At 41.4% G+C, this 23,788-nt stretch overlaps 1 protein-coding gene across 1 annotated transcript in view; it reads right to left on the bottom strand.

Annotated features, from left to right (window-relative positions):
• Positions 1–23,788, bottom strand: part of Ptk2 (protein tyrosine kinase 2) — a 140,955-nt gene that overhangs the window by 100,375 nt on the left and 16,792 nt on the right. Inside the window, 4 exon segments of the mRNA XM_051202695.1 lie at positions 6,825–6,887; positions 7,095–7,174; positions 10,827–10,914; positions 17,391–17,557. Coding sequence (XP_051058652.1) covers positions 6,825–6,887; positions 7,095–7,174; positions 10,827–10,914; positions 17,391–17,557 — 398 coding nt within the window.

Genomic DNA, 23,788 nt, shown 5'->3' with positions numbered 1-23,788 from the left:
TTAAAATGCAGGGGAAGAGACATTTGTGTTCCTCAGTGGTGCAGCCACTGGGAAGAGGCCCAAGTTCTGCCTGTAAATAACTCGTTACCCAAGCACTTTTAAGTATTCCTGACTGGTTAAATCCTCCCTCTCCTCAAAAACAAGAGAGAGAAGTTGAGGTTGCAATTGGTAGGAGTCTGCCCTCAGCAACGCCACATCAGAAACCTACATTTTAATAGTGCATTACCACTTGCAGGGTAATTCTTTCTAAGCCTGCAGCCTCCTACAGCAGCCACCTTCTACTTCCTGACCCTCATTTTCATTTGTACATGAAGTCTCATGTAACTTTTACCCAGTCTGTTCCCCAGGAATGTGAAGGAGCAGGTGAGGCTGGACCCTCACTCCCTCCTTTTTGTCCATCTGCCAAAAGAAGATGCACTCCATACCATCATGCTGAGAGTGACAAAGAGAAAGCAGGGAAGCCTTTGTCTGTGGGGGATTAAAAACAGACAAAACCCCGAAGTATCCAAATCGTAAACTCTTACGATTAGTGGTTCATCTTAATCAAAACCGTTCTTTTTAAATGTGGTAAAAAACTGAGGAGCATGCTGTATTAGGCTGTAAATTATCACACTTATCTTCAATTCTTCTTCTAGTGATATCTGATCAAGTATATGGATTATTTAATGATTTTTCTTATGAAAAAGAGAGTATCTTGAAGGTGTTAATGAACAAGTAATATTTCAAATTTGCAGGGGTTTTGGGGGGTAATGAAAAAAATATATAAATTGTAAATGGCTCTGAGGTACCCACCAGCAAAAAAAGAGAAAGCAATACTGAGCCTGCCCTGGATGGAAGGAAGGGAGGTCCATTCCTGGGTACTGTGCAAGTCGGGCATGGCGAATGAGAGTCATAAGCATCCTCTTAGCCAACACCATTCCTAGGGCACAGACCAGCCTCTGCAATGCACATATACAATGGGAGATAAGAACTAAGCGAGTATCTGTAAGTATCTGTGAAGCACTGAGAAAATTAACTATTAATCTAGAAATATTATTAATAAATCTACCTTTCAAGAAATAGGGGGGTCCCCAAGACGACAGAAAGAATTTTTTCACCAAAATCGACATAAAATAACTTCTAAGGCTGGGGACAAACACCTTGTAACCCTTGCACCTGGAGATGGAGAGGATGAAGGTCATTCTAGGCTACACATTGAGTCCAAGATCAGCTTGGAACTAGCTTAAAAGGCCAAAATCAACAAATAAACAAATTAAACTAAACATATTTATAAGTAACCTACTTTATGAAAAAGGAAGCCATGAATAATGGTGATACATGTCTGTAATCCTGGCTTCTTAGAAGCTGAAGCAGGAGGATCCTAGGTTCAAGACCACTCTGAACTCTATAAGTGAAACCCTGACTTAAACAAACATACATACAGACAGGCAGGGGCGTGTGTGCACACACATGCATGGGTATGTACATGCTCGAGTGTGTACACATGTGTACTCACACACACAAGATAATATCTACAGACTGAGATATTCTAAAGATGGTTTGATTGATAGAGTTAATACAACATTTGCACAATTCCCTGGCTGTATACATAACCCCCATAGGAACCTCTTACTGAGATGCATGGTTGAAGCTGTATGTGCTGAGATAAATAACCCTCAATTTAGACACTGAACTGGGGACCGAGGGAGGCAGAAGTGGTGCCATCCCTGGCTCTCCTCAGAAACCATCACTGCAATTTTCAGAAATGAAGCCCCTGGAGCCAAATTCACCATCTACGATTAGTTAGGGGCCCTCGTAGGACATGATTAGTACTATGTACAAAGCCTAAGACAGCTATGGACACCCACACATGGACAAAGAGGGTACTGAGAAGGAAGAAGAAGCTAGCACCACAGAGCCTGGACTAGCAGTGGGAAGGCTCACAAGCATCTGTAACTGCCACTTTGGAGGATCTGATACCCTCTTTTGACTTACTCGGGTACCAAGCATGCATATGGTAGACACACTCATATGTGTGTATATCCAGGGAAGGCATTCATACACACAAATTTCTTTAAAAAAAATCTAAAAAAGACAAGACAAAATCAAAACAATAAAGAAATCACTATATAGAATTTCACAAAAAGATTTACACATTATGTTTGTATGACTGAACATGGAGCCTCCAAACATTGAGGCCCATGAGAATAAACCATTATGACAAGGCTATTATGACTACTGTATTTTACCACGCCTAAAGACACAACATGCAGGTAAGAAAGAAGGCTGAACATTACGGGTGGAGAGAAGGTTCAGAGGTTAAAAGCACTGGCTATTCTTCCAGAGACCCTGAGTTTATATTCCCAGCAATCAAATGGTGGTTTACAACAATCTGTAATGAGATCTGGTACCCTCTTCTGGCCTGTAGGTATACATACAGACAGAGCATTGTACATATAATAAACAAATCTTTAAAAGAGAAGGCTGAAGTAGGAAATAAACATACACATAGTAATTGCACAGGAAGTACTATGTATTGAACCCAGGCCTTGAAGATTGTGTGGAGACATATGAGCAATCATGCCTCTCCACTCTGTCATGTGTTTCATGCATTTAGGTAACACAATGTGGTGGTGGCAGTGGTCTTAACTCATCCATTAAGGCACACTCACCACATAAGGGCACTTATAAACCATGCTCTGACCAAATACAACTGGGATAACAGGAAACCTAAAATATAATATAAAAACAGCCAGACTTGGTACATACATACATACATACATACATACATACATACATACATACATACATACCCATAACCAGAACTCAGGGGAGAAAGGGGCAAGGGGATCATGAGTCAGTTTGGGCTATACTGTAACAACTTTCTTCAAAATATAAACATAAATACAAAGTAAGTAAACACACACATTGGAAAGGTAAGAACAGAAATAAATTTGCTGATTTAATTTCTCAAGAAATTAAAAAAAAAGTTTTACCTGTTTTGCACACATGTATTTCTGTGCATCGAGTGTGTGTCTGTTACCTTTGGAGTCCATACGAAAGTGTCAGATCCCTTGGTTCTGGAGTCACAGATGATTGTGAACTACTGTGGAGGCTAGGAATCAGACCAGGGCCTCTGAAGAGCAGTCAGTGCTCTGAGACACCAACTCATCTCTTCAGTTCCAATTTACAACGGTTTAAAATAGACATTTAACCATCATTCCTTTAAAGATGTATTTTGTATTGATGCATATATCTATGCGGGTATCTGTCCGAGTATATGCCACATGCATGTTTGTGCTCCTGAAAGCCAGAAGACGGTGTCAGATGCATCAGAGTTAGAGTGTAAGTGGTGTGAGGCCCTCCACCTCTGGAGGAGCAAGAAGCACCCTTAACAGCTGAGCTGTCTTTCCAGCCTGCACACTGAACATCTTAAAAAACAAGCAAGCAAGCACGCTCACCTCATTTCCATCCCTTGCCACAAGAGCACAACAGGAGACTACTAGATTAAGAAACAAAAGCATAGCAATTGATGCACGGGCAGGCAAGATCAGCCTGGTATAGTAAGATTCAGGAAAGCCAGGGATACAATGAAACCCTGTGTCAAAAAACTATTTAAAAAAAAAAAAAGAAAGAAAGGAGAAATGTGCATCTGTGAGTGCCACACACACAAGGGGGACAGGAACATACGTAACTGTCACCACAGACATGGGGCTAAATTGGCAAAGACTTCAGGATTAATAAAGAAAAATACAGATGTGTTAGAAATGCCAGCAAAACATGGGAGCACACACCTGTACTCCCAGAGCTTGAGAGGCTAGGCAAAGGACAGAGTGCTGAAGGCACCCTAGGCTACAAGCAAGACCCAGCCCACCCAAAAAGAAAGCAAAAGGCAAGAGGAATACAAAATTGATACAAGTGAGAGGTATTTCATTTCATCTGTAATAAAAAAAAAAAGTACATGAAACAGGCTGATCCTGTAGACGGTTGCTATTCCACAGAAGATAATAAATAGCCAAATACCTCAACAGGCATTACAGGTTACTGATCAGATGGAAAACAACATACTAGCCTGATGAGTCCTGCATTAACACATTTCCACTTTGGCAACATGGAAAAACTGGTCTAATTTTTTAAGCAAAGCTGGAGTTTATTAAGGTCTTAATTTTTAAACAGATTAGTACAGGTTAGTTAAGGCATTGGTCATGAAGGAAGGGAAGGGGAGGGGAAAGGGCAAAACAAGGAAGAGGAATAAGATAAGCTTAAGAAAAGGACAAGTGTACACACTCAAGCACGGGCTTCTTCAGAGAGAAGACACCTTCAGCCAACCGAAGGCTGGATGAACTGGCAGGATCCACGTCTAACCTCATCTGGTTTACATTAGAAACAAGGCATGAAAAACCCTAAAGTTCTTTATTAAGACTGAGAAGATGTTATGGTAAGTCCCCACCAGTTGACAATGTAACTTTAACTTTCTCTAATTAGAGAACATTTCATTACCTTTGAAAACAAACTAAAATCTTTTCAAATGTGCTCCAAATTAACCCAACTGATGAGCCCTATACTGTTACTCGTTTTTGCCAATGTTCTTTGGAAGAGTTCTACACGATTTGGTTTTATGCTGGCTAATCATCTGTGCTCTGCGCAGACGTGATTACAGTCAACTCAGGCTCAGTGCTGGGATCACAACATCCACTTCTCTCCTGACACCAACAGGCAAGCACCACAGAGGCCTTGTGGTCAAGCAGCAGAGGAGAGCTCGGCCTGACGCCACGCACTCTGCACATGCAACCACCACTCAGCCATCACCAATGCTTCGAGGTGGGAAGTGACACCATACAAACGATGTAACTGGAGAGTCACCGTGGTGGGACTGCAAAAGCTCAGGTGTTTACAAGTTGAAGCACATTCAACCATCAGAGCAAACAGTCACAGGATGTGAGATCCTTTCCTGCAGTACCCACATTTACTTGTTTGACCACCACATATATACACAAACTGACCACTTCAAACCATGTCATGCAGCCACGTCCTCTACGCAGGATCTGATTCACACTGCTCTGCCTCTTCCTGCTGTGTTCAAGTAGTAATGACCACAGTCCTTTGTAACCCCCCACAGTCCATTTTTCTGCTTTCTCACAAAATACCACACCACATTTGAAAGTGCCAGCTTTTGCTGCTTTATTCTCCTGTTACCTTTCTGTATTTCTAGAAGCCAATTTTCATCAACTGTAGTACAAACCTTAATTCATTCCTAACTGAGGAACTTGAATATAAAACTTTCTCCAAACACTTCACCCAGATGGACACCTATAATCCCAGTACTTGGGAGTGAAGGTAGGAAGATCAGAAGTTCAAGGCCAGCAGGAAAAATGATACCGTATCTCATATGACCATGATGACAAAAGACAACACAAAAACCTTTAATGGTTTCTCTTAATCCCAGCAATATGCATTTCAAGCACTATGGAGACTTTTAAGGCTAAAAAATGTAGCTACTTTAAACAAAAAACATAAAATACAGTGAATGTTAGACCTAAACTATCCAATGAAGGACAGTAAAAATTCTACTGAAAATGACTTCTTTTGTAATTAACTTATCAGTAGTGTATACAACGCATGTGACATGCCTTCATAAACATACTTATTGTCTGCTATGCACACACTGCCATGAACCTAATGGAAGACGTCATAAGCTCAGAAAATAGCAGATGCATGAGCTTTAGGCACTTGAAACACAATGAACAGCTTGGAACCGAGGACACTTACCAATAGCCAAAATCGCCCTGTTCTATCTACTACTAACACTAACTGTTTTGCAAAACGCTTCTACTTTTCTTTTTCTATGGCCATATCTGTCTTGCAAGCTCCTACTTTCAAGATGGGGGAATGTAAAACTCTTACACTATAAAAGTACTATTCTGACCTAGAAAATCTAAATAAAACCCAAAACCATTTTCATTACAACAGAGGAGTTGTAGATGACCTTTGATGTTATTTTAGTACATCATTCTAAATACCACGAAAACATCAGTCAAATACAGATGGAAACAATAGTGGTATATGACAGTAAAACATCGCTTCACTCAGCTACAATAAATATCAACTGTCTTGTTGAATAAATTTCAACAAGGTTAAATGTAAAATTTCTATCAAGACACAAGGTCCAGTTTCCCTTACACATATTTAAAACAACCAAATACAATAGACTAATATAAAAATTAATATCACCAGAAATTTTTTTTATATTTTACACTTTTTGATGCATGAGTAGCAAATAATTCTCATTTCTCCATTTGTTAAAATTTCCTTAATTGATCCACAGAGGAAGTGAATGATTAATACCCAATTTATAGGCAATTCATCTTTTGGGTGGGGGGTTTGAGACAAGTTTTTTTTGTGGGATGGTCCTGGTTGTCCTGGAACACACTGTACAGACCAGGCAGGCCTTGAACTCACCAAGATCCACCTGACTCTGCCTCCCAAGGACTAAAAGCATTTACCACCAATGCCAGGCTTTATGGGCAATTCATAATTTCAATGTAAAACAGAAGCAAAGTATCACCTCAGTGAAATTATTGTATACCTTTAAAAAGAAAAATACATTTGTGTATGCATACATATATGTACATTGCTAGGACCTACACATTATCAGCCATACGATATTTGTCAATATATTTAAATGTTTGTGAATAAAATTAAGGCCATCAGGATTTTTTTTTCTTAAAAGCCTTTTCTCCTCCAAATAAAGACTGTGAAGCCATCATTTCAGGCAACTTCTAAATAGAGATGAACTAGGAGGGGTGTGTTCAGAGTCTGAATGTTCTCAAGAGTGCGGTACTTACTCTAACACTTCGTAGTTGGACTTCTTCTCTAGGGCGTTGCCCCTCATCTCCCAGTAGGATCGCCTGAAATGAGGGAACACAAAAACTGACATGTATATATAAGAAATGTTTAGGCTGTTAAATCATAACTACAAAAGACAGATCCAAATAATAGTTAAGTAATGTGGAACTCTCTCTCAATTTAATCAAGATTTTACTGGTAATTTTATAAAGAGGAAAGCACCTAGAAAATAAAACAGTACATGGAATCAATGTAGCGTTACCACCTACCTAATTTCCAGACAACCCAACTTCAAAGCTATTTCCTGGTCTACTTGATCAGCTATCTCTAGCATGTAGTCACTCTTCACCTGAAATAAAGGAATGGGAAACAGGAATGTTTGCAATATGATCAATTACTAAATATTTGCTGAATGCTTTTTACATATTCACACTCTGTCAAAAATTATGCTGAATCTGGATACAAAATAAGTAATACCCAAAATAACTAAAGACCTAAGTCTTCCATGTGTATGCACACGCATGATCTGTGGTACCAGTATGCAGGTCAGAGGAGAGCTCAATGGAGCTGGTTGTCTCCTACTGCCTTTACATGGGTTCCAGGGACTGAACTAGGCTGCCAGCCCACTGAGCCTTTTACCAAGGCCGGCTCGTGCAGGTTAAGACTGTGTCTGTGTGTGGCTTTGAACAACTGACACACCGCACCACAACAACACTCTGCTGCTCCACAGTCTTCCTGCATTCCGACTAAACAGCTGCACAACTCTTCTCTGAGCAATAACCCATACTCTGAAAGCATGCGGGGCTCTCAGAGCAAGGGCCACAAAAATCCACGTACTTCAAAATCCAATGTGCAACCTCAAAGTCCCCACCAAACTGTCCACTCTACGTTACTAATTTGTAAAGTAACACACCTAAGTCTAACCTAGAGAAACCTCAATTAAACACAGATCGAACCAGATGTTGTCATCCCACAGTGAGTCTTTGTCTCAAAACACTAAAACGCAGACCAGCAAGATGGCTGAGCCAATAAAAGAACTGCTACACAGGTCTGATGACCTGATTTTGATCCCAGGAACCCTCGGTAGAGAGAGAAAAGGGACTTGTGAAACTTGTCCTCTGACCTCCACACACACATTATGGTATGTGATGTCCACAATCATATATATATAAACCACACATATGCAAATAACAATAAATTTAAAGTGAAACACACACAAAGTACGCATGACTGACACCAGTGTGTCTGAATACCTGTCAGCATGAAGACATTTGCAAAGCTGAAATGCACAAAATCACCTCACAATTTTGCATTAAGAGACAAAAATCTGTACTTGATTTTGAAGACAGGGTTCATGTACTCCTAACCTAGAGTGGAACATTGTCTGCCTTCCCTCATAACACATCTGTATTATCAAAATCTATAATTAATTACATTATGAGCAACACCAACACAAATGTTTACCAAAACTGGCTTCACCTTGCTATACACCACTTTCTTATTGGTTTCCTATTGGTTTCTTGGTCCTCATGGCCTAAAATACTCACTCTCTGGCTCTTTGTAGGAAAAGTACATTGACTACTTCCAAACACTTTCAACTATTATCTCCTAGTCTACCAGCTTCTATCTTAAGGATTTTGATCCCATTCAGCACACAGCCACCACTGCGCTATCTTTGCTTGCAAAACCTCCAGGTCCCGTGTCTGTCACTGCTTATCTACTGAAACTGCTTGGAGAAACAAACCAACCTGTACAGAGCCCAAACGCCTGTCTCTCAGCTTACTGTTGAGCAGTTGGAATAATGTAGTATGAGTGTCACTTAAACTCACAATTCCCATAGAGACTTCCTACTTTTGTGGAGGGAGGAAAGCCACAGATGATTCAGTGGCTTTCAATCACTTGGGGCAGGTTTCAAAGGTACAGCTGCGGACTTTCAGTGCCGTAAGGATGATAAACAGAGCATTAACCGAATGTCCAGAGGATCAGTTACTGAAATTTCTACACACTGTTCAAAGGTAGGAAAATCAAATCAAGTGCCCTAAGTCACTCATGCCTTCACATATGAGTTTTACTCCAAAATCCAGAGCAATTAATTCACAGCCTGAAACCATTTCTGCTCCAGTGTTCTCTGCAGCCAAAGCACAGTCCCATCCTAAGACTGTGCTGTAAGACTCAGGGCTCCTGACCTTCACTGCTCATTTCCCTAGTGAATCACTTTAACTACAACTTTACTAATCCTATCAGAATACACTGCTTTTATTTGTGAAATAAACCAGACTGGTCAAGCACTTCAGCATCTATGAATATAGTCATATATCACACAATGACATTCCAGTCAATAAAATGACCACAAAAACAGGGTTTGATCCTTAAGACCTGTATGGTGATATACCCTTATTAGTTTGTGCAAGTACTCTGTGATGTCTGCACAGTGACAAAACTGCCCAAAGACGAATTTCCGAGAATGTACGCCCACTGTTAAATGATGTAAACGGTACCGTACTTCAAACAGTACATATGCATACAGCTATTCCCCTCACACTGAGATAATTTATGACAATGCTCATTCAGTCTGGACACCAGCATGCTCACAATCCCATCTTACTGCCTCGGAGAAAGCCTGAAAGTTGTAGACTCACTATTTAAGGAACATCTACGAGCAGTAAGGCCCTGGGGATAGTATTTTTATATAAATCACTTCTGATCCTTGTAATTATTCAGGGCTGGTTTTATTAGTCCTACTTTATATACAAAGCTCACAAGACAATTTATAAAGGGTTTCAAAAACAAATTTTAAAGAGACAGAGCTTGATTAGCAAATGGGAATACTTGGTCTCCAGTGACCTGGCATTGTCTCCAGTCACAGTATTCAGAGTGAAGAAGGCACACGGCAAAGCCATCTAAACCTCCAGACATCACACATAGCATTACAGGTTTTGGAGTTTGCCCTGCAGAATTTCCATCTTGCCAAAGCAAGTATTCCACCACTATGTCCCCTTTCCTTCCTTTTGGAATTGTAATGCATATTCTGTGTCATTTTTATGCTTAAATATGTAATTTGCTTTATGAGTTTACGGGGGTTAAAATTAAGAGATTGCCCTGAGTCTCAGAAGACTCTGAGCTTTTAAACTGTGTTGACACTAAAAGACTATGGAGACCACTGAAGTCAGGTTAAATGCATTTTGCATTATGATATGGCTATAAGCCTATGGGGGCCAGGGAGTGGAATATAGTTGTATGAATGAGAATGTTTGAATTCTTGGCCCCCAGCTTGTAAAATTATTTGGGAAGGATTAGGAAATATGGCTTTGTTGGATGAGGTGTGTTACTTAGGTGGGCTCTGAGGTTTCAAAGCCCAAACTATTCCCACTTAGCTCTCTCTGCCTTGCACTTGTGGATCAAAATATAAGCTTCCAGCTATTGCTCCAGGGTCATGCATACCTGTGTGCTGCCATGCTCCCCACCATGATGGCCATGGGGAGCAGAAAGGGAATGAGATAGGGGTTGGTGGGGGGAACAGGGGAGGATGGGAGGGTGTGGGAACTGGGATTGACATGTAAAACAAGCTTGTTTCAAATTTAAGTAAAAAAAAAAAAAAATCAAACAAACAAAAAGAAGACATGCTACAAGTAATTACCTTTGGCTTTTTAAAAAAGAAGTCTCACTTTGCTTTATTATGAAACTTGGCATCAAAAATTATCAAAGTTCACTGACAGCAATTTCTGCACAACAAACTGACTGATGTTTAAGCATGGTTCCTGAACAGTGACCACGGGCCTACTGCCCACCCACAGAACAAGCACCTGTCACGATGTGACCAAGCACAACAAAACTCAAGAGTAAAAACGTAGTCACTTTTCATGAGCTAACACTCTTAACCCAGGACTTCTCTATATTTATAGTTTCTCAAATATAAGGTTTTATATTACTCTAAAACAAAAACACAAAATAAAGGTGACTCTAAGAAGCAAAGCAGTGCAGGAAAGAAAGTGTTTTTATACCTGTTGATAGAAGAAATTCAACGTCGGCTTATCTTCAGTAAACTGGTTTAGAAATCCTTTTGGCAAGTAACGAATTCTCAATTCATATCTGGAAGACAATTCACAAAATGCAATGATTAGAAATAAATCATTTTCTCAGTTTATATTCCACAACTGCCATCGTTATTTTGAGTAACTCACTGCCAATTAACTCTGAAGTACAGTTTTGAGATAAGACCACATCAGTGTTTAAATGGACAAACCTTGTGAGCCTATGCAGCAGGTGCTACAATTTAGAGCGTGAGGACAACAAAGGCCTGCACTTAGCCCCATCCTCAAGCAACCCCACCACAGCAGATTTACACTGCGGAGTGCCTGGTGTTTCATTCAGCAACATGCAAATGAGAGTATATGCAGCTAGAGCAGCAGTTCCAGCCTCTTTGGAGGATACTACATCAAAAGGTTAGTTTTTATCCCTAACACTGACTGTGGCCATGGAAACTGTTTCAACTTTTTGATGACTGGAACAATGCTACTATGAAAACTCATTTTTATTTTGTTTTCTATTTGTTTTGAGACTAGACTGGAGCTCACTATATAGACCAGGTTGGCCTCAAACTCATAAAAGAGCCACACTTCCCTCTGGGAAGTGCAGGAATTAAAGGTGTGTGCTACCATATCCAACTGATTTCTAAAATTTTCATGATGATACCTTCTTCTTGTTGTTGGAGGCACAGTTTCTCTGTGTAACAGCTTTGGGTGTTCTAGAACTCACTTTATAGCCAGGCTGGTCTTGAACTCACAGAGATCAGCCTGCCTCTGGCTCCTGAATTGCTGGGATTAAAAGTGTGTTCTACCACCGCCTGGTTAACAGTATCTTTTAAGGCGTTCACTATCCACACAACAGACCTCTCTTACTATACAACATCAGGCATGTATGGTGGGGGTAAACCTGCGATCCTGGTACATGGAAGACAGAAGGAGGAGGGCTGTGAGACAATCGCAGGGAAGCTGGGCTTCACAGTGAGTGCCTGAATACTAACACTGAGACCCTCTCAAAACAGAACACTGGCAACGAATCAGGTTCTACTTCACTTCTGCCCAAGACGGCATTCAGTAACTGCAGACAGGAGGACTTACTGGGAACTGCCTACTTATATGCACTGCTTCTCGTCAGCAGTAACGAGTACAGAGGTACGGTCCTTGGCTTTCTGCATCTACAAAAGACTTTCTCAGCATGTTTCAAAGCCACAAGAGTCTTCACTGTGAGTGCCCTGCCAGCTGTCGCAGTAAAGGAAACAGGCCCCCCTTCAAAAACTGCTAACTCTGGGTATCAGCTACAGGTAACAACTAGGAGCTTAGAAATTTTCCAGCATTTTACACAGGTGCTGTCTTTTATAAGAACAGAGGCTCTTAATCAAGAAGACGGAGCCATGTCACTAACTCACTGTCAGCCACCACATCAATGAGACTCAATTCATTCACTAGGATGCTGGAGAAATAAATGATCATGTACACACAACTGTGAAACAGCCATTTGCACATCACCATAAATGGCCTTAAGTTAGGTCATGTTAGCCACTACTCAACAAACACTTAAATGAAGGGTGCTAGCTCTCAAAAAGCTATGTCTTTGTGTGGGCTGGAAAACCAGACATCTATGTGCAAAGGACGCAAGCACTGAAAGTGATGGAGGGCACTCAGAGACTCTGAGGCAGCGGCTCATGACCATGGTCTAAAGGAAGTGACAAAGGGAGCTGCGCGGTAAAGGAAACAGGCCCCCATTCAAAAACTGCTGACTCTACACATCTGTTACCATGCTAAGAGCTAGTATGTTGCTTCTCCACGGATTTCCAAACACCAGTTAAATATATCATGCCCCAAATAAAGTTATCATTTGTTAATGCTCCAAAGCAATCTGTTCTCAGTAGTGGCAACGGTATCTTGCTTCCTGAGCTCACACCAACTGTAAGCATAAGATGTCTACAAGTTAAACAACTACTGAGAACAGAAGGCTATCTCAGAAAAGCTAAAGTAGACTCAAAAGATCTATTAGGCTGGGCAGTGGTTGCACACACCGTCAGTCCCAGCACTGGGGAGGCAGAGACAGGTGGATCTCAGTGACTATAAGGCCAGCCGGGTCTACAGAACAAGTTCCAGGACAGCTAGAGCTGCTACACAGAGAAATCCTGTCTCGAAAAACAAAAACAAAACCAACCAAACAAACAAACAAAAAACAGAGAAAGAAAGATCTGTTAGACCTGATACTAAGATTAGCAAAAAGTACAGCTACATTAAACACAGATGCAAAAGCAAATTTTCTGCATGGTCTCAGTGTTTCATTATAAAGGGGAAACAGTTACAGAAGAAACCTAAATATCTCCACCACAGCCTAATGACCCCGACAGAGCTCTGGGTAAATTTATTTTGCCAGGACAGGCTTCCTGGTATCATGCACTAAAAACATCTTGATGGGCCAGCAGTAGTAGAGTGCACCTTAAATCCCCACACTCAAGAGGCTGGGGCAGGTGGGTCTCTGTGAGTTCAAGGCCATCTTATTTGACATAGCAAGCTCCGTGTCAGCCAGGGCTACACAGAAAGACCCTGTCTCAAAATAATCAAAACAAACTAAGCAAAAAGAACACCTGATTGTGTAAATTTAAAAAAAAAAAAAAAACAAAGAACCTTAACATAATCGTGACAAAACAGCAAACAAACCCAAACCAAGAGCAGTATAAACCTAGTGGCAAAGTCAGTCAGGGCATGGGTAGACTTAGTGCACTGACCTGGCACCAAGGTACATCCTCTGGATCACGACATGTTATTGACAAGAGGAATGTGAGAAAAAATGAGGCATGTTTCACAATGTGAAGTGTGAATGAAGGAAGGCACTACAGTCTTACACACAGAAACAGAGGAAGGATTTAAACAAACAAAACCAGTCCAATACATTCCCATGTCATTTCCAAGCAGACAAATATAAACAATATAATGTTGGAACAGCATAAAAAGAAGCTTGTGTAGGAACCCACAACACATTCACTTCCCATTGCTTTTTCTTGACTGATTGTTCAGATATAGGGTCTTGCTATGAAATCCTGGTTACCCAGAAACTCACTAGGTAGCCCAGGCTGCCTTAGCTGGGATTAAAGGTGTGTATCTCCATGTCTGGCCACACAACTACATACAATCATTTCAAAAAGGATGAAAGCACCAACCAATTAATCTCTGAAGAACAAAGACTCATCTGGACAGAATTAAGGAAGGAAGGAAGGAAGGAAGGAAGGAAGGAAGGAAGGAAGGAAGGAAGGAAGGAAGGGTAAAAGAGCATCATAAAAATGTTTACTCTTCTCGACCAGTGGTGGCAGCAGTGGCACATGCCTTTATTCCCAGCACTCAGAAGACAGAGACAGATGGATCTCTGTGAGTTCGAGGCCTGCTTGGTCTACAAAGCTACACAGAGAACCCCTGTCTGGAAAAACAAAAACAAAAAACAAAAAAGTTTACTCTCTTCATTGGGTATGGTGCTACATGGCTTTACTCCCAACACATGGGAAGTATAAATGGGAGAACCTCTGCAAATTCTAGGCTAGTCTGGTAAACATAGTGAGTTCCATCCAGGATAGCCAGGGCTACACACTGAGAACCTGCCTATAAATGAGTGGATGGATGGATGGATGGATGGATGGATGGATGGATGGATGGATGGATGACTAAGCTGATTGTCCTGATACACGAGAACAAGTCAACAGCCAATATGGAAGAAACACTTAAATAATAGTCTAGTTGATAGGGAAAAATTCAAGGAAAATCACCCTACTGATAACACAAATATTATCAAAATTATCAAACAGAGCCAAACAAAACTTAGTTGGCAACAATGCATTCTATTATTATTATTATTATTATTATTATTATTATTATTATTGTAATAAACACTGGTTGCTATTTGAATCCTATTATACGTATCATTTTCTCTCTTGCTTATTTTAGTACAACACTATCAATATTACCTTACTCCATTTTCATTAAAGTATATTTTACTCTAGACAAACAGAGCCAGAAGCAGAGTGATGAATATGACAGTTCCTGAGGGAAAAAGGTAAACAAACACAGACTCTAGGCACTCAGAAATCAAAGCAATCCACCCATTGGTTCGGGGCAGAAGAGTATATTCCAGTCACACCCTTAGACAACACTCTTGATGTGTTATGAAAGCCATTAAGAAAGCTGGAGGCTCAAATGGGGCAAGTGAAAATGTTTAAAGGGTAAAAGCAGAGGAGGATGCAGAACCAAGCAAGTCGGAAAGAGACAGAGGGCTAGCTTCCTCAACAACTACCAAAGACAACACAAGAAGAGACTCAGACCCCAACAGAGGCTGATGAAAACACTTCCAAGCTATACTCAAGAGTTTAGTAGAAGACAAAATCTGAAAGGAGCCAAACTACAAAGCAGACAAAACCCTGGAGCTGGCCCTGCATGTAGAGAAGCAACACAGGACATTTCTAAGCAGATGAGACTCAAACATTGAAACTGGACACTCCAGGACCTTTCCAAGCACTGCCTTGAAAACTCTTGACCTCACCCAACAATCCCTCCTCTTCTCTGCCCACCTGTAGGCTTTTACACAGATGACTTCTGTGTTCCATTCAAGGACATGTGAGGATTTAATAGCGGGCACAGGCACAAGGATGGCGTGTACACACGCACATCACGAATACATATCACAAAGGAGGGAGACAAGGAGGGTTGCAGCATCTTTACTTCTTCATGCATATGAGCCTGCTTCCTCTGGTCATCTCTGCAATGGTTTCAGCAATATTCAACTCTTCATTCATGGGTTAGTAATTGTTCAAACATCAAATCCTGTTTCAGCAATAGTAATCCCTGCTCTGCTTACTTGATTGAAAGTAAAACAAATTGGCTTAGAAGAACAACAGAAAAGCTGGTGCTCAAGAGACTGAAATTCTCTAAGCATAAAGTGAGAGAATGATGTTTCCCCTAAAGTGTCTGTACAAAAGAAGAACGTCATATAACTGGAACAAGGAAACCTGCAGTTATTTTCATTTGACATTTAATCTTTATTTTGTTTTTGTTTTTTCGAGACAGGGTTTCTCTGTGTGACCAGGCTGGCCTCAAACTCACAGAGATCCGCCTGCCTCTGCCTCTGTCTCTGCCTCCCGGGTGGTGGGATAAAGGCGTGCCCCATCACCACCCAGCTAGATATTTAATTTTTAAACACTGAATTGTCTGATTAAGTTTTAGAAGTCAAATCTTTCTTCCCTATCAGTTGATATAAACCAGCCTAAATATACTCTTCAGCAATAGCTTGCTTACTCCAGTTGCATTCTCTGATATACTACACAACTGACAAAGAACTATATGAATTTGTATTTTATCTAAATAAGCTGGCTTTCCTGTTGATCCAGGCCCTTGTTTAAGCTACTGACCCTCTTGAGGGCATGCCTGAGGGTACAACATGAAAGAAGACTACTTTTTAAAGATATACTTCTCTCGAAACCATTTTAGATTTAAGATTTTTTAACTAAAAGAAAAATCATTTATTCATAAAAATAGGTGTTAAACAGGAAAAGGATAAATGACTGGGAATTGTTTTAATCATGTTAAAATAACTTCAGTTTCACTCCTGTTTGAGCTCACTCCCACTGCCATCCTATATGTGCATAAATGTGCACCATTCTTTTCGGATGAGTACAGATTACTGGACATGAGCATGCTCTCAGCCCACTGCTGAGACCACAGCTGTGACCTCCTCCTGGACAAGTCAGACCCCACTATACGAGAGGTCAACACTGCATCATAAAGCAGTAGTGCCATTTACAGCGGAGGTGCAAGCCAGGAATGTAGAACAACTGTGATCATCAGCAAAGACCATGGTGACAGAAGACAAGGAATGGGAAGAGACACATCCAACTACACGTTCTAAAGAAAGCGCTGGTTAGTAATTACTAGGCAATCTCCTCTATACAGGAATAGTGATAACAAGTAGCATAAAAGCGGACACACACATTCATCCTCTTGTGCATATTTTTAACATGAAGTAATCCAGCATGGTCGCATTGAAGGGACCAGACGTTCACCAGCTCCCTGCTTTAGCAAACAGACTCAGCGCCTGCGCTTAGTTTCCTGCCTTCTGACCTGGCAGGGGCTGCCCTAGGTCAGACACCCCCCCCCCATGGCAAGGAACCAATCAGAAGTTAGCTGGTGGCCTCTGGATGTGCGTTACAGCTCTAGGCATGCTTGACTTAGGGCAAAAGTGGCACAACAGTGATGTGCAGAGCATAGCAACCGCCCTGGGAGGGCCGATAGGCCACAACAACCAGTTGACCAATCAGCACAGGACAGGTCGTCCATAGTGCCCCTAGACACACCCCTCGCATATCTCAGTAAGTTCCCCGACTCTCGGGGTCTTCTCATTCCACCCGCTGTGATGAATAATTGAGAGGTCTGAGTCGTTAAACAACAATAAAAGACTCTTTTTGCTTTTGCATCAGAGTGGGTCTCTTGGTGATTTTGGTGTTCAGAATTTGGGCACAATAGCACTCCAGTGCATTAGAATCTTACTTCCACTCCTCTGGTGGGTGGGCGAGTTCGTATTTCTCCCTCACGCTGGAGACTCCCATATCCACATGCAGCCAGTGAACTTCCTCTGATCGCAGGTGACTAAGGCGAAATCCATAGCAGGCCACGTGCTTTACTTTGTGACTGTCCACTATCTTCTGAATAATGCCCTGGAAAACACACCCAGAGAAATGATGGTGAAAGACCAAAAACAGTCTAGTTAGTTATGAGAAATCTTAACAAGCACATCACATAAAAAGTCTTACTTAATCTCATAAAGGAATTGTTTCTCATGCAGCAGTATTTTTCTGAAAAGGAAAAACTTTGGGGGGGGCACAAAAAATTCTCTTCCCAATTCTTTATTGGGCAATAAATATAAGATATTTCAACAACTCCACCTTCACATCACTTCAATTCTATACCTTCTGAACCAAGATCTTCTGAAACGCCAGGTTATACCATTAATAATTTTTCCTTAAAAACAATAACAACAACAAACTATGACATGTTTGGTGAATTGGTATCAATTTGATGTGCTTTGTATATATCAGCATGTGGCAATTTAAAATGCCTCCGAACCCACTACTGAAGGCAAGCTCTAGCCTAGCCTTCTCCCCTGCACCTGCCGCCATGCGAAAGCCCAGGGAAAAGATACCCCAAAGGATGGCAACTGTAAGCTGTGTAGGGATGAGACTGAGTCACATGATACACTTTGTGTATAAGATGTATAACATCCCACTGTCCTATATGTCCAGTGATGAAGAAAACCACCAAATTATGCGCAAAAGAAAATACCAGTTTTTAAACTCAACAAGATGGCTCAGCAACTAAGAACACTTGCTGCTCTTGCAGAGAACCTGGATTTGGTTCCCAATAAAAACAACTGTCTGAAACTCCAGTTTCAGGAAAACTGACGCTTTTTTCAGACCTCCTCAGGCACTACAGGTACATGGTACACTAACATATACACAGATAAAATATTCAAAACACATTTTTTAAAAACCTTTTTTTAATTTAGCAATTAATTGACACTTTATAATGTAAGGCAAAAATTTAAGTTTTACACTTACTAAGGAATTTTCATTTACTATGGTCCAATGCTATTAGTAATATAATAAAAGCTATTCTCAACTGTTTTAGCCACCATTCTACTGCTGTGAGGAGATGCCATGACCATGGCAACTCTTATAAAAGAAAGTGTTTAGCTGGGGGTTTGCTTACAGTTTCAGAGGTTTAGTCCATAATCATCTCTGCAGCATAAAGGCAGAAGCTAAAGTAGTAGCTGAGAATTACAACATGATATGGGAGGGGAGGGGAGAGGAAAGGAGAAGAGGGGGGAGAGGGGGAGGGAGGGATGGACAGAGAGAGAGACAAAGAGACAGAGACACAGCTTAGAATGGCTTCTGAAACCTCAAAGCCTACCCCCAAAGACACACTTTCTCCAACAGGCCACACCTTCTAGTCCTTCTAATCCTTTCAAATAGTGCCTCTCCCTGGTGACTAAGCATTCAAATAAATGAACCTACAGGGGCCATTCTTATTCAGCCCACCACATCAACCCTCTATTTTATATTTGGGGATGTGTGTGTGTGTGTGTGCATGCTTGTATGCATGTACACTCAAGTGTGCATACAGAGGGAGGCCAGAAGGACATAGGAATCTTCCTGTTGCTCCCTTATTCCTTTAAGACAAAGTCTCTCACCATTTTAGCTATGTTAGCTAGCAAGAGAGCTCCTGGAATTTGCCCCTCTCCTGCCTCTTCTCTCCTCCCTTAGCACTTGGGTTACAAATACCATCAGCTATCCCTAGCTTCTTAAAAAGAAAGTAGAGATTCTAAGCTGGTTCCTCATGCTTGTACTGTTACTCACTGAGCAACTCCCAGACCCTCAACCTTCTCTATTTAAAAGGAAAAAAAAAAAACAGGAAATATAAAAACAGGGACAGTGGTACCTGTGCATGACAAGCTCTGAGACTCAAGCGGATGGGCCAGCTAGCTCCCTTTCAGACCTCCAACACAGGGAATGAAAATGCATGGAGCAAACAAGAGGAGTCAGACATGGTGTCGGAGGAAAACACCAAAGCAACAAGCTGCAAGAGTCTAAGTCAGACTCATAAGGAAGAAGGGTTCTCATCAAGACAGAAGAATGTCTTCAGTCTGCAGATCTCGGTGGGACTCTAGTGATGCTCACAAATCAAAAGCCACTTGTGTAAATTCTCGTTACCAACTTAAGTCCCTCACTACAAGGTGCTCCTGCTCCAAAATTCGCAAAGGGGCTCCCATCTCCCTGTCCCAACTCTGCTGATCTATACCAGTATACACTAACACTAGTCACCCGTATGTCACAGGTGTCACATTATCAACTCTGCAGGTCAATAACATAAGCATGCCCTCTCTTGTTTAAGCCACATACACACCATGTGCCAACCCAGCACTAATTACCCTTTTTTTATGTTCAACTAGTCCGTCCTTCCTTACCACATCTGCCAGATATAAGGCTCTGCAAAGCACAAATTATTTCTTACACTGATATTTGTCACCATTCACATGCTATGGGGAATCCCATTCCAATGACCTTGTTAAAAGGTCCTTCATATCCTTGTAGCTGATGGGCGCCTTTCAGGAGCCCACTTGTAGCACAGCGGACCTTAGTGAAGAACTTAGTCCAGGTCTGCAGGGAGCACTGGGAGAGCGCAGGCTTCTAATCATGGTGTTTTATGGGGCAGAAAAGACTGCTCACATTTGCTCATGCCTTCTGAAGAAACCCAAAATGACCACAGCCTGTGTTACAGTAACAGAGTGTCCCACACTACAGCGCCTGGATGAATCATTGTTCCAATTTCACTCTCCAGAAATCAGTCAAAAGCAGAAGGCATACAGAAATTTCACTTTTTCCCACCTCTCTGCTTTATGTCACACTTCTATACATACATCATTTTCCTCATGCTACCAATTTCTCTGGGCAGTGACAGACACTGTGAATGCCCAAGTCACAAGTTCCTATCTGCATTGCTGAACGTGCATACTCAGTAACCCAATGCGTAAAAAGAACTTTGTTTTGGAGAACTCAAGTACTGTTCACAAACTGCTTGACAAGGAATGTGTTCTCAAAGACACTGTACTGTTGCTTTGCAATGCTCCCATCACCACACAACACACACAGACACACAGACCCAGGAATCATGAAAAGTGGTTTTATGGATATACCACTGAAATTGACTGGTCTGTGGTGATATATTATTTGTGATTTATTGAAGCTTGCCTGAGGATTGAGAAGGCAAAGTCAACCACAAGCCATAGAAGCCAGGCACACGCCTTTTTTAATCCCAGCAACCAGAGGTCAGGAGGTGGTGATAATACACAACTTTAATCCTAGGACTCAAGATTAAAAGGTAGACACATCTGAGTTCAAGGCCACCCAGGGATACATGAGATTGGGTCAGTCTGAAAGAGTAACAGATCACATTCAATAGAAGGGTATAAAAGAGAGAAGCAGGGTCTTCAGTAGTCAGTAGGAGGCATTCATTCTCCAGCCACACTGAGGAGAGGCAGCAGTTTGAGGCTTGGTGAAGAGCTCGTGGGTGGATCAGCCTTTTCAGCCTTAAGTAGAGGTAAGAATTAGTGGCCAGAGGCTTTGCTTCTCTGACATTCAGCTTAAAGTTTGAACCTCAATATCAGTCTCTGGGTCTTTTATTTATTCGTGTTAGAGAAGTCAACTTTAACTTCTCATCCTAGCTTTACATGCCTTTAACCATCTAGTCCTATCAAATAAAACCATACTTAGCTACTCAGAAATCTCTATTTATGCCAGGATTCAAAAATACGAATTTTTTAGTTAAATACTAATAGGTATCTTAATAAAAGAATAAATAAAGCTGGGCAGTGGTGGTGAACACCTTTAATCTTAGCACTCAGGAGGCAGAGGCAGGCAGATATCTGTGAGTTCGAGGCCAGCTTAGTCTACAAAGGTACTTAGTGAAACCCTGTCTCAACCCCTCCCCCCCAAAGAAAGAATATTTAAAGTTGAAAATATGGAACTGATTGCATCATACTTTTACAACAACACAGCACTGAGTGCATACAGTCCTGCACCACTATGGACTGTTGCAGGTGGGAACAGAAGGTAGAAATGGGACACCTTTCTAGCTGCTGTCACTCATGATGTACCTACCACCAGCACAGGACAAAAGTGGCCATTGAAACCAAACACCTTGCTAGGTACAACAAACTGTACACCAGCAAACAAACCAACCATTTTACACAGGATGTTAGAGACTATCCTCCAAGCCACCTTGGCAACACACAAAACCAACCTTAAGAAGATGGTCAGTTGATGAACAAAGCCAACAATAAAAACTGCCATGTGCACACTGTTGACTGTCATCTCCCTGACCATACATCAGTGCAAGGCTCTCCTTTTTTGTCTGTATGACCTTGCTTGGTCTGGTGTGCTCATCAATCTTTTGAGTGTAAGACTGTTAGAACTAAGTGATAGCATCCCTTCCTGCATAGTCACTCTTTTCTAGATATTAGCTCACTGAAGATCCACAGCAGAAACATGGTTAGCAGTAAGGTAAGATCCTTACCCACAAAAGGTCTGAGTTTGGCAAGAGAAGGGCGTAAGAACACATGCAAATAAGCACCGACTGTTGTGTGAAAAGGCCTCCCTATCTCCTCACGCTTACTCTGGTTACAGAGGACGTACCAAAAGCCCCTGTTACTACTGCTCACCTGACTCACCCCACTCCACTCCTAGGACACGCAGTGATCTCGTCCCAATGTGCTTCTCCTTCAAGTTGGACTCACAGTAGCCCACATTTAAAAAAAAAAAAAATACCTTAAACACACCCCCACCTGTTCTTCTATCAGAGAGAAATTATGGAGCGATGACTGGTGAAGGAGAGACACCAAGCAAATATTACAAACCTTCAACTGCTCACCCAAGACCTTCCAGGCCTGTGGTGAAACTCAGAGAATCAGAGAACCTGATCCAAGGAACCTTTCCCTTTGGTTCCATCATTTTTTACACAGCACAACTCTGCTCATAGAACTCTCCACACCTACACACACACACACACACACACACACACAGACACACACACACGTACGTCACTGGAGAGTTTCCCACATAAATCGGGAATGCTAATTTTAAAGCAGTCACCAAATGCTATGATCTTTCCACCAAGAAATGGACAATATTAAATTAATTAGTGGTCATCTAACTACAAACACCATTTGGCAAACTATACAAATTTATTTATAATGACAGGTTCAAAAAATACCAGCCATTCCCAAGTGGCTCGTGAAGCATGCTAAATCCCAAATATGATCTAAGGATTTACAAAAGCTGCATGCACCACTTAAAAGTTTAATGTGCTTTGAATTTGGCAGGAGTAATACTCAATGGCTAAATGGTGTCTTCTCATCAGGCTGCACTTTGGAATCAAAACAAGGCAAAGATGTGGTATACCTCAACTCCACCCATCCACAACAGCAGGAGGCTATAGGAGGAGGTTTGTAGGTCAATATAACTACTAATTTTCTTTTCAAACATAAGCTAGAAGGGAAAGAGGCTGAGCCTCTGTCAGAGAGGCTCAGCTCTGCAGAGACAAAAACTGGCCAATGTCATCTTGAGCACATAGAAAAGAAGCTCCTTTTTGTTGAGCAAGACAAAAGTGATGCTTCCTTGGCCTTGACGTTCAGGAGCAGAACGTCAGGAGAGGGAGTTGGATCCAGTAGCTAGAAATATGTGGTGGTGAACCACTGGTCTTCTGCCAGAGCTGTACACTCTTAACCTATAGGCCATCTGTTCAGCCCTATGTTCTCTGAGTTTATGTTTATGTATATTGTGTGAGTTTGTGGGTTTGTAATGCGGTATGTGCAGTTGCCCATGGAGGCCAGAAGAGGGCACTGGAATCTCAGACACTGGATTCTTCTGAAGAACAGCTCCCTCTTTATAGTGAAACATCTCTTTAGTTCTATTTGAATTCTGAAGCAAGATACTGGCTCTTCCTCCCTACCTATGAAAGACCTAGATGGCATCAGCTACGGGAAAGCTGTTTCGTTTATATTAAAAAGTCTTCTTTCGCCTAGCAGCCTAGCCAGGTGTTCTGGATACTTACTGTACTACAGCTTCTAGGTCAGCTTCACAAACTTCACACTAACAGACTCTGCTTTCCTTAAATTTCAGGAACAAGTCTCTGCAAAAACGTGCTAAGGTGACCTCTTCTCCTCTCTCAACCCTCAAAGACTCTGGATCAGGCTTTATCTTGAGAGAATATTATGGTTGGTTTGAGCTTCTATCCAGGGCACTATTATTTTCTCCTTATTAGCAATAAAGTCTGATCACTCTTGTATTAACTGTGGGAGGGGGGATGTCTCCTGGAATTTTCCTTTGTATTTA

The sequence above is a fragment of the Phodopus roborovskii genome, unplaced genomic scaffold (genome assembly GCF_943737965.1).
Source record: "Phodopus roborovskii unplaced genomic scaffold, PHOROB, whole genome shotgun sequence".
NCBI classification, from domain to species: domain Eukaryota; kingdom Metazoa; phylum Chordata; class Mammalia; order Rodentia; family Cricetidae; genus Phodopus; species Phodopus roborovskii.
Note: the sequence above shows the minus strand (reverse complement) of the source record. Positions and strands in the feature narration are given on the sequence as shown.